Source organism: Cricetulus griseus (assembly GCF_003668045.3).
Source record: "Cricetulus griseus strain 17A/GY chromosome 1 unlocalized genomic scaffold, alternate assembly CriGri-PICRH-1.0 chr1_0, whole genome shotgun sequence".
Taxonomy (NCBI): domain Eukaryota; kingdom Metazoa; phylum Chordata; class Mammalia; order Rodentia; family Cricetidae; genus Cricetulus; species Cricetulus griseus.
In genome coordinates, this window is record NW_023276806.1 from 97,928,488 (window position 1) to 97,944,224 (window position 15,737).

Genomic DNA, 15,737 nt, shown 5'->3' on the forward strand with positions numbered 1-15,737 from the left:
GCTGTCAGCTTCAATTTCCCCAGAATGTTTAGGCTTACATCTTTTTAAGTCCTAGTTAACACACTTTTTCTCTCAGGCTATACAACTTAAACCTGTAAAATAACAGTTCTTTTATGTAGGGCCTTACCATTTCACCTAGTTCTATTTTGTTAAAACTAGTGTAACTACTGTAATTTGGTTTCGTGATGAATTCAGTTCTTTATCCAGATTCTAGATTTCCTGCTCTGTGGATGCAAGAAATAGCCCGTCAAAACATTGATCAATCATCTAAAATTGATTACCAAACTACTTACTCTCTTGTGAGCTACAGTGAAAGGAGGAAACTTTTCGGGCTCCTCCTTGCCCATCCCTTTCTGTGCTGGGACTACATCTGCTTTAAAGTTGGTCAATGAACACAGTTATACACAGGTCCCTCTTCATTTGTTAAGTTGGAGAATACTCATGTATTGGTCTATTTTTCCTACTCACTAACCATTTAAGGCCCAGCCTTGAAGCAATTGCAGGACACTCTTTTTCCAGCCCTGAGCAGCAGAAGCAGTTCAAGGCAATTCTCTACTGTGTAGTGTGAGGCAAGCCTAAGCGACAGGAGACATTGCTCTAAACAGAAATAAATAATCAAAAGCACTTGAGAAGAACTGAAGAAATTCTTAATATCTGGAAATAGTGGGGAATAGAGTCAAATAAGGGATTAGAGTAGTGGTGCATTTAAAGAAAATCAAATTTAAAAAGGGAAACTAGGGGCTGGACAGAGGCTCAATGGTTAAGAGCACTGGATGCTCTTCCAGAGGACCTGAGTTCAATTCCCAGCAAACACATGGTGCCTCACAACCATCTGTAATGAGACCTGGTGCCCTCTTCCGGTCTGTAGTCATGCATGCAGGCAGAACACTGTATACATAATACATAAATCCTTTAAAAAAGTGAAACTAATAATTGTCTTTTAAAAATGATAAAGATAATTGAAAAAAATACCACATAGCTATACTGACTTTGAAAAAGAGAAAACATCCCCCATTTGAGGGATTTGCATTTAACAATATATTATTTCACCATGCCCCTATGTGCAATGTTAGACACTGAGACCTGTAACTTGACATACAGCTACACCTAATGGATGTAACCATGAAAATCAGGATTGAACATATCTGCATAGAAGAGTTCCCTTGCTGGAAATTCAATATATATTGGCTCAAGCTAACCTTCCCAAATTCTACACCCCTAATCTGGCCTGCCTTCATACACATGACATCATGGATCAATACATGCTGGGAAATTACAAAATCACTGATCCTGCCACAATGAGGTCCTATTTTATAATAGGTGACTCCAGTGACTCCTTGCCTACCCTGTTTTACCATACAATGTACATAATAAATATACCCTCCTGTTTTGGTACAAAGACACAAAGCATACAAATCCTTTTCTTGTAGTTGAAATGGACAGTTGACTACATGGCTTAAATTTATAATTTTAAAACTCAGTGGTGGTTGAGTTCTTTAAGAATTTAGTTGGTTTAATCACAAGGAAAACAAGGTCATTGCCATGGGGAATGGAGTGGGATCCATGCTACCTGAGTCAACATAAGAAAGCTTGTCTCAGAAACATTTTTCTACAAGGCTGGAGTTACTGCTGTTCTAGAATTAATATGGCTTCCCAGGGAGAAATCATTCCACACAATTAAGAGTTTAATAAACAAAAACCACTTTAATAACATCACGCATCCAGTGGTGGCTAATGCTAAAAGAGGAGCCAGCCTGGCACAGATTTTGCATTTCATATAAAGCTATAATCCTTGTCTCCTTTAGGCTCAGCCCTGATGTTATACTTTGAATGATTTAAATAGGGAGAGAAGGCATGTCTAGCCACTTAGGCAGAAGGAGATTTACAGACCAAAATTACCTTTTAGATCATGCATTATGATCCCAATATAAATATATTATAATGTATGATTTAAAAGATAGATTATTATGGATGATCTAAAAATACAGTTAAGAGATGCATAAATGCAATAATCCTCACACATACACAGGACATAGAACACAAATACAAAAGAATGGGCATCACCCATCCACACTGAGTAATGTTCTGAAATGAACAGCTATTCTGAGCTATTCTAACCTTGGGGAATAAGGCTGTTCTTTTTTTTATTTCCTCCAAGCAACCTTGCTCAGAGGAAGGCCACAGAAGCTTCTATGAAGGACCAAAAGGGATTCATTTGAACTAGGCGTGCCTGATGTCTGTCTCAAGGCTGTGGGATTACTGTACAGAATTTCATTTTAAAGCTTTATTTTATGTATAAGTGTTTGTCCATATGTGTCTTTGTGCAGTACTTGCAGAGGTCAGAAGAGGGAATTAGCCCCCTTAGAACTGGAGATACAGGAGACAGCTAGTAACCATGGTTTTTGGGAATGTGATCTGTGCCCTCAGCAACACCACTCAAGTGCTCTTTGTTGCTAAGCTATTACTTAAGCCACTTTTTAATTTAAAATTTAATTTAATATATTTAATTGAAATTTGTCATATCACTTCCTTCCTTCCTTTTACTCTCTCCACCTCATCCCAAATTATTCCCTTCTAATATCTTCCCTGTTAAGTATGTGTGAATAAAGACATAAAATATAAGAATAAAACCTCCTAGGTCCATTTTTGTTGGTCGAGTGTTAAAGTTTCATGGCTGAACATGCTGTTTTGGACAGAAAATTAGGGAGCTCATCCCTGCCTGAGGCTGATTCACCCATTGCAGGAGGATTTACTCTTTATTGAGCAACATTGATTCTGCCCTTTAAGTGACCTAGGCTGCCTTGGACAGAAAACATTATCAAGAATAGAAAACTTAGAGTATAAATGTTCTAGAGCTGCAGAGAAGTCAATGGACACTGTCCCAAGCCAATCGACATCTCCCTAGGTTCCATGCACCTCCCTCCATATCCTTATGACCATTCTCATCTTGAATGACTTTGAAATCCTGAAATTTTTCCTACACTAAGTATCATGTTTACAAGCCTACACCACCACACCTGGCTTAGGTGGCTTCATTTAGTGAGTCATTAGAGTGATGGGGTAAGTAAGATAAGTAGTTACATTGAGAGGACAGCTTACAGTTGTCCATTATCTAATTCCCCAATGCTCATTCTAGTGATGAAACCTAGAGAGTCACTTGGCTGCAAGTGACTCGATGGAACTTATTTAGATTCATAGATTATTTATGCATATGCTGATGTAGGAGTGTACATATGCCAATGCCAAAGTGTAGAAATAAGAGAAAAACTTGCAGACTTGGATATGGGTCATCCAAAGATAGAATTAAGGTCATCATACTTAGTAGCAATTAACTTTACAGAATCAGGCAATTCTCTGACATTCATTTGTGGTCCTGAGAAAGTGCTATAAACAAATATTTAGTTCCCAGAATGAACAAATTAAAAAAAATAATGGTAGTATAAAATTTTCATTGGCAAAGAATATTTGTTGTTCAAATTGTTGTGTTCTTCTATCCTTCTATAAAATTGTGTTTATAATCTGAAAAGAAGACTATAGTTTACTGTTGTAATATTTCTACTAATCTTATTTAAGCACCAGTGAGATGACTCAATGGGAGAGGCCTGCGTTGCACAAGGCTGGAAATTTGACATTGGTCATCAAAAGTAGATACCACAAAGCTGTGTTCTGGTCTCCACATATCTGCCATGGCTTAGAGACCAATAAGCACACACTACACACACACTACACACACACACACACACACACACACACACACACACACACACACACACCATAAACCTTTAATTCCCTTGGAAGGCAGTGAGTACTTCAAGATGAAATGCCAAATGGTTAACTAATGGGGAAAGGGAAAGTGTAGAACACACACGAATGCACACATACATGCACGCATGCACACATGTATGTACATATGTACATATAAACACACAGAACATCAATGCATGGTGTGAGATACGCAGTTGATTGCTGATTATCCTCCTTTATTACATCTCTATCAGATAAATAAAAATACTGCTTTGAATACACATGAAGTATTTAATGTTTTTTATATGCTCTTAAATTAAACATTTTGATATTAACATTTTAAAATTTTGTTGACAAAACAGCACACAATGGGTACAGTATATCATCTACCCTTGGACTTTTTCTCTGGAGGCAGACATATGAGGATCACTGAGTTCAAATGTATCCCTAAATCATTACTGAAATCCAAGCCAAGATGAATAACAAACAACAGAATCTCAAGGGAATTTCTGAAAACATTAAAAAACAAAACCAGGAACAACAACCCACCACCCTTTCACAGACACACTTACTTTAATTTACTACCTTCAAGGCTGCCATTAAAAAGAAATGAATAAGATTTTATTTTGTTGAGGGTAAAGACAACTGTGATGTATAAGTATTAACAAATCCTTTACAGGAACAGAATTTTTCTCTTGTATGAGATTATCCCTATTTCATGACTTCAAAATGGTATAGATAAGCTTTAACCTATTTACAGTACAAAAGACATGGATGGGCAGTTAAGTTATGTTCATTCCCAGGGTCAAGGACTGATTTTTGACAACTTTCTGTAATCCCTGCTATAACAAGAACCAAGGGTCTAACATTCTCAGGAAGTTGCATGTACACTCCCATACCCACACAAACACAGACTAACAACATGGTTAATATTAAAACAATTCTTTAAACAAACAAATTTTCACTCATGAAAGTTTTTCCCTTGTAAGCATTCATTCCTATAACACAGGGTTGAGGCACCTAATGGCTTACTTACAAAGTTTTCTTATCATGAATTGGTTCATGTAACAGAAACCAAGCATGCAGGCTTGAAGTCAGAGAAATCAATCCTTCTAAGTTGGTGTTATCATAGTGTAAATATTACAGCTCTGTAGGGGGTGAGGGTACCCTGAGTGTCAAAAGTTCAGCTATACCTACAGCTATGAAGGGAATGTACCTACAGCTATTAGGAAAAAAAGTACTATGTTGGAAAGTCAGGCTGTACCTGATGCTGTGGAGCCAAGGTTGCCTGGATACTTTCAGCTCTGAAAAGAAAGATACCCTGACTGTTGGAAGTAGTGAAGGGAAGATATCCTAATTACCTACAGCCGTGAGGAGAAAGGAATCCTGAATTTAGGGAAGTCAGGCTTTACCAGACTGTGGAGGGAAGGTATTCTGGATAAATTGAGCTCTGAAGAAAAATGTATCATGACTGTCAGAAATCAGGTTATACCCACAGCTTTTATGGGAAGGTATCCTGGACTTGGATCTACTTGGCTAACAGTTTCCCAGCAGAAGTGTCTATTGCTTCTCTGCTCCACTTCACTAGAGTTTCTCAATCAAGATGTCCATTTCTTTTCAGCTCCAGCCCAAATTGGTAGTCCTCTGCTTCAATCAACCAAGGGGGAAACCACTGCAAAAATATAGCAGCCTCCTCTGGCTCCAGCAAGAAGTTGTTACCTGTGTTTCATTCTCTAAGGGAGGTTCCGAACACAGGTGTCTATTGCTTCTCTGCTCCACACCATTAGAGTTTCTGCTCCAGTCTTGGGAAAGAAAGTCTTCACCCAAACTCTCATTCAAGAGATTTACTTGGGAGGGAGGAATCCAGGAGAGCAGCTGTCTCTGCCAGTGTGGAAATGGGCTTCTACCACCTGACAGGCACAGGCCTTCTTAGGGTCACAGGTTTTCCTTGGAGGTTTTCAGGGCAGAAATTGGTGGGACTTCAAACACTGAGCTTAAAGAAGCTGAGAGATTGGCTATATTTGATTATCAGGGATTGTTTGATTTTTGAGCCCAGAGATTGGTTGATTTTGTGCTCAGTTTGTCAAGGAAAGAATATGTTTGGCTCTGGTTATAAGGCCAAACTGTGTTTCTTTGGCTCTGGTTTGAGGTTCAGGGAGCGTTTCTTTGGCTCTGATTTCAGGGCCAAAATGTGTGTACTTCACTTGCTCTGATTTCAGGGCCAGTGTGTTTCTTTTGCTGGCTCTTTTACCCTGCACAGAAGGATTCACAAATTCATTTTTTTCATGAGTTTGCTGATGCAAACAATATACAAAGCCATCATGATGCTTGAATTGATTTTTTACACTATCAAATTATTTTCTACAGAATAAACACTCTCATTGTACTGAATGTAAGTGTGTTGGTAAAAGATCCAACTTCTTGATAATAAGGAGCCTCAGGATCTTTCTCAGGCATTCAAAGACTACTGTTATATGCAAAGGCATACTTTCTCTGCAGGATGATAAATGTCTCATGATTTTGCAGACTACTAATACATGCCAAGGTTTTAGCACACTGATTACAATCATAGATAGGGTTTCTCTCCATTATGTGTTCTTTTATGACACTGAAAACTACTGTGAACTGTAAAGGTTTTACTACGTTAATTACATTCATAGAATTTCTCTCTACTACGGATTCTCTTATGTAGCTGGACACTACTGTGACATGACTTTCATGCATTTACAGGAGACTGGGGCATGCAAAAGCTTTACTATGCTGATTGTATTCACAGGAATTCTCTCATGTATGGGATCTTTTATGCCTTTGAAGTGTATTATGACATGCAAAGGCTTTACCACACTAATTATATTCACAGAATTTTTCTCCAGCATGGGTTCTTTTATGCCTCTTCAGATGACTGTTATATTTAAAGGCTTTACATCACTGATTACCTTCATAGGTTTTCTCTCCAGTGTGGGCTCTTTTATGCATTTGAAGAGTACTTGGCCTTTCAAAGGCTTTACCACACTGATTACATGAATAGGGTTTCTCTACAGTATGTGTTCTTTTATGCTTTTTCAAACTTTTGTTACTAGTATAGGCTTTGCCACACAGAGTACATTCATAGGGCTTCTCTCCAGTATGTGTTCTTTTATGTTTATGAAGACAACTGTGCCTAGCAAAGGCTTTACCACAATGATTACATTCATAGGGTTTCTCTCCAGTATGTATCCGTTCATGCATTTGCAGCTGACTGCGTCGTGTAAATGCTTTACCACAATGATGACATTCAAAGGTTTTTTCTCCAGTATGTCTCTTTTCATGAATTTGCAGACCATGGGGTTGTGCAAAGCCTTTGCCACACTGATTACATATATAGGGTTTGTCTCCCCTATGTCTCATTTTATGCCTTTGAAGAGTATTATGAGTTGCAAAGGCTTTGCCACACAGAGTGCATTCATAAGGCTTCTCTCCAGTATGTGTTCTTTTATGTTTAAGAAGACAACTGTGCCTAGCAAAGGCTTTACCACAATGATTACATTCATGGGGTTTCTCTCCCGTATGTGTCCTTTCATGCATCTGCAGATTATAGGGGTATGCAAAGGCTTTACCACACTGATTACATACATAGGGCTTCTCCCCTGTATGTTTCCTTTCATGAATTTGCAGGTGACTGCGTCGTGCAAATGCTTTACCACAATGATTACATTCATAGGGTTTCTCTCCAGTATGTGTCCTCTCATGCATTAGCAGGTGACTGCGATAGGCAAATGGTTTACCACAATGATGACATTCAAAGGGTTTTTCTCCAGTATGTCTCTTTTCATGAATTTGCAGATCATGGGGTTGTGCAAAGGCTTTGCCACATTGATTACATTCATAGGGTTTCGCTCCAGTATGTGTACTTTCATGAATTTGCAGATTATAGTGGTATGCAAATGCTTTACCACACTGATTACATTCATAAGGTTTCTTTCCAGTATGAGTTCCTTCATAACTTGGAAGATGAGTGTCATATGCAAAGGCTTTAACACAGTGAGCATATACAGAAGGTTTCTCTCCAGTTTGACTTCTTTCTTTCCTGAAAGAATGATTGGCACATGTAAAAGCTTTACCACATTCAATTAATTGCTGAATCTTTGTATCTGTATGAATTAATTTTACAGTTTGAATTGTTAAGAGGAATTAGATCTTATGGTTCCAGCACTGTGTTTCCACTTATGTTGTTCCCTATAATTCAGGGTTGCTTTGCATCTTTGAAGATGGTGGTAAAATCCTTATTACATGCTCACATTTACAGAATCTTTTTTCTGTATGAGATTTTTCATATATTTAAAGAGAACTAGAAATGCTCAGAGCTTACCACGCTATTGCATTCATAAGTTTTCCTATACCGTGAGTCTTACCACAACTAGGGCAAATAGAAGTGTTTATGCAGTCCTAGTACTCATGGGGCTTCGGGCAGTATGAGTTTGTTGATGTATTAACAATGAAGCTAGACAACAAATTATTTCTATACTTAAACCAAATTCAACATGTATACTCATTGTGGGGACTGAGACATATCTTCTAATTGTTCTGAGAGAGACATGTTACATTTTTCCATAACCCTATGTTCATATGGCTTATATCCAGAGTGACTTATGATACATCAACTAAGGGAAGAATAACAGATAAACTGCTTTCACATTGAATTTACAGTTTTACTCTCTCTTCCTCATAGCCTTGTATAGGGATTAAGGTTTCCCCCACTGCCCCTTGACCCTTAATTCTAACTGCCCCCTCACTAAACTTAGCATAGTTACAACAAATTTACTATGAACTATATGCCAATTAGAAGGTTTTGGAGATTTACTCTTCAATGCATATACCTTTTGTAATATGAGTGGTATGTAATACATGGAATGAAAGTTATGCTGCTATGCTCTTATGCTGCTATGATTCAAATAATGATATCGGTTAAGGCATTGTTTCCTTGTCTTCTTTCTTAAAAGAATGCCATGCAAATGCAATTCACCTACTTGAAATTGAGGTATATGGTTTTCTGAGAATAATTATTAATTAATTAATTAATTATTATTAATCATCATCAATGCACTTTAAGCTGTGCTTATTTACGCTGTTGCTTTCTTTAACACTTGCAGGGCACACTGCAATTTCTTCAGAGGGACATTTGTGTCATCTAGTACATGAAAATTACCTTTCATATCTTCCAGAATGTTGCCAATATTCTTCAATATGATAGTCTTCCCAACTGTATCCTAAAATGTAATACCAGAAAATGTATGTTATATTAATGAAAATTGTGCAAAATTTAAGTAACCATCTTCAATGAATCTTAAAACCATGCATTATTTATTCAACTCATATTTCATTCTCAACCAAACTGCAGAAGAGCATCAATAACCAAGTAAAAGCTGTCCATTTATTTAAAACATGAAGGAAATTTCAGTCTTACCTATACTAGTGAGGTTTCTGTAGGTCTCCCGCATCACATCTTTGTAGAGATTCTTCTGAGAAGGATTCAGCAAAGCCCACTCCTCCCAAGTGAAGTTGATATGCACATCATCATAGGTCACCACTTTCTAAAATATCCAATATATGTGTATAACAGAAAACATGATGCTGACTACATTGCAAATATAAACTTCTTTGACAGTATAGTCATATACTTTTGGTGCTTCACACACTTGTTTGATATACTACCAAGTTGCTTTAGAAGGAAACTGAATAGGAGGTTCATTGCCATCATTTCTATACAGTTAGAATCAAGTATCACCTTAGAAGAGAAATGCCTATTAGCAAACATAGACAAGTAAATAGGTCAACAATACAGAGTACACATAGGAGAAATTGTATGAGCAATTACTAACTACAAAAAAGAAAAATAAGCCGGGCCTTGGTGGTGCATGCCTTTAATCCCAGCACTGGGGAGACACAGGCAGGCAGATCTCTGTGAGTTCGAGGCCAGCCTAGTCTCCAGAGCAAGTGCCAGGAAAGGCTTCAAAGCTACACAGAGAAACCCTGTCTTGAAAGATGAAAAAAAAAAGTTGGACAAGCTGGGTGTATTGGCTCATGCCTTTAACCCCAGCACTCAGAAGAACAGGCAGCTGTATCCACCTCTGAGTAGAATTACCAGCCTAGTCTATGCAATCAGGTCCAGGACAGCCAGAAGAGTTTTCTGACATGGGGGCTGTTCATTTTGTAGACCAGTCCTGGCAGGCCAAGCCATCCAGAGTCTGCCACCATCAAAGTATTAGTTCCACCTCCACCCACGAGGGGAAGTGTGTGTGGGCCCTTTTCCAGTCCATCATCCCCTCACCCTCCTTGGAGTTTTGTGACCTGGGGACTATGCACCTAGCAAGCCTGCCCCAGTGGGACAAACCATCCAGAGTCTGCAGACATCTCAATCTTAGTCTTGTCCACCAGGAGAGAAGACTCACCCCAGCAGGCCAAAGCATCCAGTTTTAAGCCTCGTATGCACCAACTGGGAGAGTCGTAGAACTGCCTGCACTCACCAGAAGAGAACCTTGGACCCATACACACAAGGAGAGGGGGAGAACCCACCTGTACCCACTAGTGGAAGGATGAGAAGATGACAGTATGAGAACATATTTAACAACAGAAAGACTAATATGACACCACCAGAATCTAGGGTCTCCACACCAGCAATTCCTGAACTTCCAACACAGGAGAAGCAGAAGAGAATAACCTTAAAAAAAAAAAAACTTTATGAAGATAATAGAGACCCACAAAAAGCAAATGAGAAAAACCCTTAAAGAAATGGAAGAAAAGAACCAAACACGAAAAGCAAGAAATGGAGGGAAAGACAAACAATCCAAATTTATGCGCTGGAACAAAGAGAGCATCTTCAATAAATGGTGCTGGCATAACTGGATGCGGACATGTAGAAGACTACAGATAGACCCAAGCCTATCACCATGCACAAAACTTAAGTCAAAATGGATCAAAGACCTCAACATAAACTCAGCCACACTACCCTATTAGAAGACAAGTGGGAAATACCCTTGAATTAATTGGTACAGGAGACCACTTCCTGAACATTACACCAGTAGCACAGACACTGAAATCAACAGTTGATAAATGGGACCTCCTGAAACTGAGAGGCTTCTATAAGGCAAAGGACACAGAAAGACAAAACGGCAGCCCACAGACTGGGAAAAGATATTCATCAACCCCACATCTGACAGAGGGCTGATCTCCAAAATATACAAAGAACTCAAGAAGATAGTTTCCAAAACACCAAACAATCCAATTAAAAAGTGGGGTACAGAACTAAATAGACAATTCTCAATAGAGGAATCTAAAATGGCTGAAAGACACATAAGAAAGTGTTCAACATCCTTAGCCATCAGGGAAATGCAAATCAAAACAACTCTGAGATACCATCTTACTCCTGTCAGAATGGCCAAAATAAAAAACACCAATGACAGTTTGTGCTGGAGAGGATGTGGAGAAAGCGGAACACTTCTCCACTGCTGGTGGGAGTGACAACTTGTACAGCCAGCCAGTATGGTGACTCCTCAGAAAAATGGGAATCAGTCTACCACAAGATCCAGCAATTCCACTCTTAGGCATATACCCAAAAGAAGCACATTCATACAACAAGGACATCTGTTCAACGATGTTTATAGCAGCACTATTTGTAATAGCCAGAAACTGAAAACAGCCTAGATGCCCCTCAACTGAAGAATGGATAGAGAAAATGTGGTAACTTTACACAATGGAATACTACTCAGCAGAAAAAAACAATGGAATCTTGAAATTTGCAGGCAAATGGATGGAACTAGAAGAAACCATTCTGAACAAGGTAACCCTGTCACAAAAAGACAAACATGATATGTACTCACTCATATGTGGATTCTAGACATAGAGTAAAGGATTACCAGCCTACAATCCACACTGCCAGGGAAGCTAGTAAACAAGGAGGACCCTAAGAGAGACATACATAGTCCCCTGGAGAAGGGGAAAGGGCCAAGATCCCCTGAGCAAATTGAGAGCACGGGAAGAGGGGGTAGGGAGTTAGGAGAATGAGAAGGGAGGAAGAGGAAGGATGAAGAGGTCATGAGGGAGCAGAAAGGTGGAGTCAGGGGAAGAATAGAAGAAAAGGATATGCGATAGGTAGGGTTTTAGTGTATGGGGGAGGAGGATGGGAGGGAGAAGGGAACTGGAATTATCATGTAAAACAATCTTGTTTCTAAATCAAATAAAAATGATTTAAAAAGAAAAGACCTAGGATAACAGAATGGATATGTAATCAGAATCCATCTTTCTGCTGCATACAAGAAACACACCTCATCTTCAAAGACATGTTACCACAGAGTAAAGGGTAAGGAATAGATTTTCCAATCAAATGTAACTAAGAAACAAGCTGGAGTAGTAATCCTAATATGTGACCATTTACACTTCAAAGAAAACTTAATCCAAAGAGATGAAGAAGGTCATTTCTTATTCATCACAGAAAAATCCATCAAGATGAAGTCTCAGTTGTGAACATCTATGTACCAAATACAAACACACCCACAACATTCATGAAAGAAACATTACTAAAACTCAAATCACACATAAAACTCCATACCACTTGACAGGATCACCAGACAGAAACTTAACAAAGAATAAAAGGAACTAACAGAAGAAACGACCCAACTGGTTTTAACAGACATTTATAGAACATTCCATCCATACACAAATGAATATACCTTCTTTTCAGGGCCACATAGAACCTTCTCTAAAATTGACCACTGTGGTGCCAGTGACCGAAGAACCAGACCAGGCAAGAGTCTATGGATTAAGAAGGACACAACTTGGGTCATTCGGTAGAAGCGAATGCCATCGGTTTATTGCATGCAGCAGTTTATATATAAGAGGAGATGGAAAAACACCACCTGCTAGCAGAATGCATTCCCACGCCCTATCATAAACAAGGAAATCACAACCCCTGCCCATGGCCAACGAAGCAAGGGGATGGGGGCAAGGCATCATAACAGGATGTTGATACTAGTGGGCGAGGCCAGGAAAACAGGAGGTACCTGTGGTTATGCTGGAAAACAACTCACAGAGACCCTGGGAGGGCCTGGGTCCCAACAGACCACATACTTATCAACAAAGCAAACCTCAACAGATTAAAAAAAAAATGGAGTAATCACCTTGAAGGGACCTGCTCCCCTTTTGACAGCCACAACAGCCGAACACGTGCTTGCCATAAACCTGCCTTGGTCACTTAGAGGTCAGATGCCTGTCTCGTGACAAGGAACCCATCAGAAGTTAGCTGGTGGCGCTATGCTTTACGACCCTGGGTGCGCTTTACAGATAAGCACACAGCAATGACACACAAAGCATAGCAACCACCCTGGGAGGGCCTATGGGCCATAACAACCAGTTGACCAATCAACACAGGGCAAACCTTCCAAGCCTGGAGGCACACCAATCATGAGCCTGTGCGTACCCCTAGACACTCCCCTTACGCTGTCCTATAAGATCTCTTGGGAGACCCTAGGAGCTGTCTTTTGCTAGCCATCTGCCATGGTGGGTGGGTGAAAGACCCGAGGTAACATGGGGTTAGCTCATTAAATTACAATAAAGCCTCGTGTAGTTTGCAGCAAGCTCTCGAATCTGCCTGGTGATTGGGGTGACTGCGAACGTGGCCTGGGACCCCGGATACTTGAGTTTTCGGGGGTCTAACAACCTGTATCTTATTGAATCACCATGGTTTAAAGTTAGAATTCAACAACACAAATTGTAGAAACTCTACAAACTCATGGAAATTGAACAATGCTCAATTGGATCATGCCTGGGTGAATGAAGAAATTAAAGACTTCCTAAAATTCAATGAAAATTAAGGCACAACATACTCAAAGTTATGGGACACTTTGAAAGAGTGCTAAGGGGGGGGTGTTCATAGCACTAAGTGCCCACATGACAAAACTGGAAAATAGTCACAGTAGAAAACTAGCAGCCCACCTGAAAACTCTAGAACAAAAAGAAGCAAACTCACCCAGGAGGAGTAGATGCCAGAAAATAATCAAATTGAGGGCAAAAATCAATAAAGTAAAAACAAAGGAAACAATACATAGAATCAATGGCACAAAGACTTTGTCTTTATGAAAAGCAAAAACATAGACAAACTTTTTTTTGAGACAGGGTTCTCTGTGTAGCTTTGGATCCTATCCTGGCACTTGCTCTGGAGACCAGGCTAGCCTCAAACTCACAGAGATCTGCCTGCCCCTGCCTCCCTAGTGCTGGGATTAAAGGCTTTCGACACCAACAGTTAATAAATGGGACTTCCTGAAACTGAGAGGCTTCTGTAATGCAAGTGACACACACAGTCAGCAAGACAAAACGGCAGCCCACACGCTGGGAAAAGATATTCACCAACCCCACATCTGACAGAGGGCTGATCTCCAAAATATACAAAGAAGTCTCCAAAACACCAAAACAATCCAATTAAAAAGTGGGGTACAGAACTAAATAGACAATTCTCAATAGAGGAATCTAAAATGGCTGAAAGACACTTAAGAAAGTGTTCAATATCCTTAGCCATCAGGGAAATGCAAATCAAAACAACTCTGAGATACCACCTTATTCCTGTCAGAATGGCTAAAATCAAAAACACTAATGACAGTTTATGCTGGAGAGGATGTGGGGAAAGGGGAACACTCTTCCATTGCTGGTGGGAGTGCCAACTTGTATACAGTCAGTTTAGAAATCAGTATGGCGACTCCTCAGGAAAATGGGAATCAGTCTACAATAAGATCCAGCAATTCCACTCGTAGGCATATACCCAAAAGAATCACATTCATATAACAAGGATATCTGTTCAGCAATGTTCATAGCGGCACTATTTGTAACAGCCAGAACCTGAAAGCAACCTAGATACCCCTCAACCAAAGAATGGATAAAAAAAAAAAATGTGGTACATTTACACAATGGAGTACTACTCAGCAGAAAAAAAACAATGAAATCTTGAAATTCATAGGCAAATGGATGGAAGTAGAAGAAACCATCCTGAGTGAGGTAACCCAGACACAGAAAGACAAACATGAAATGTACTCACTCATATATGGATATTTGACCCAGGGCAAAGATTACCAGTCTATAATCCATACCTCCAGACAAGAAAGGAAACAAGGGAGACCCTAAAGAGACATAAATGGTTCCCCCAGAGAAGGGGAAAGGGACAAGGTATTTGGGGAATTTGGAAGCATGGAGGGACCGTGGAGGGAGGGAGGAAAATGAGAAGGGGAGAAGAGTAGAGAGAACATGAGGGTTCAGGAAGATTGAGTTGGGGGAATAGAAGAGAGCAAGAAAACAGACAGAGGCAGCCATTACAGGCTTAAAGAGAAATCTGGCACCAGGGAAACATCCAGAGACCCACAAGGATGAGCCCAACTAAGAATCTAAGCAATAGAAGAGACATTACATTAAACATCCTTCCCTACAATGAGAAAGATGACTACATTAAATGCTATCCTACAGCCTTCATCCAGTAGCTGATGGAAGCAGAAGTAGACATCCACAATAAGCACAGAGCCAACTCTTGGAATGCAGTTATAGAGAGGGAGGAGTGATGAGCAAAGGGGTCAAGACTATGCTAGGGAAACCCAGAGAAACAGATGACTTCAGAAAGTGGAGCTCACAGACAACAGTCTGACAGCTGGGGAACCATCATAGGACCAAACCAGGCTCCCTGAACATGTGTGTCAACAATGAGACCTGGGCAGTATATAGTTACTCTGGTAGTGGAACCAGAATTTATTCCTAGTGCAGGAATGGACTTCAGGAGCCCATTTTCCATGGAGGGATACTCTATCAGCCTAGATACATAGGGGGAGGAGGGGGCTTGGCCTTACCCAAATGATCTGACAGACTTTTATAATCCCCCATGAAAGGCTGACCCTCCCTGAGGACTGCATGGTTGGTGGGATTGTGGGGGCCGGTGGGGAGCATGGGAGGAAAGGAGGGAGAGGGAACTGGGTTGATATGTAAAA

At 39.9% G+C, this 15,737-nt stretch overlaps 1 protein-coding gene across 1 annotated transcript in view; it reads right to left on the minus strand.

The window, feature by feature from the left end:
- Positions 1-1,206: 1,206 nt before the first annotated feature.
- The window catches only part of LOC100754918 (zinc finger protein 431-like), a 31,904-nt gene continuing 17,373 nt past the window's right edge, over positions 1,207-15,737 (minus strand). Inside the window, exons 2-4 of the mRNA XM_035451875.1 lie at positions 9,188-9,314; positions 8,930-8,990; positions 1,207-7,810 (exon numbers count right to left, since the gene is read on the minus strand). Of these exons, the coding sequence (XP_035307766.1) occupies positions 6,670-7,810; positions 8,930-8,990; positions 9,188-9,314 (1,329 nt within the window). The 3' untranslated portion in view covers positions 1,207-6,669. The remainder of the gene's footprint in view (positions 7,811-8,929; positions 8,991-9,187; positions 9,315-15,737) is intronic.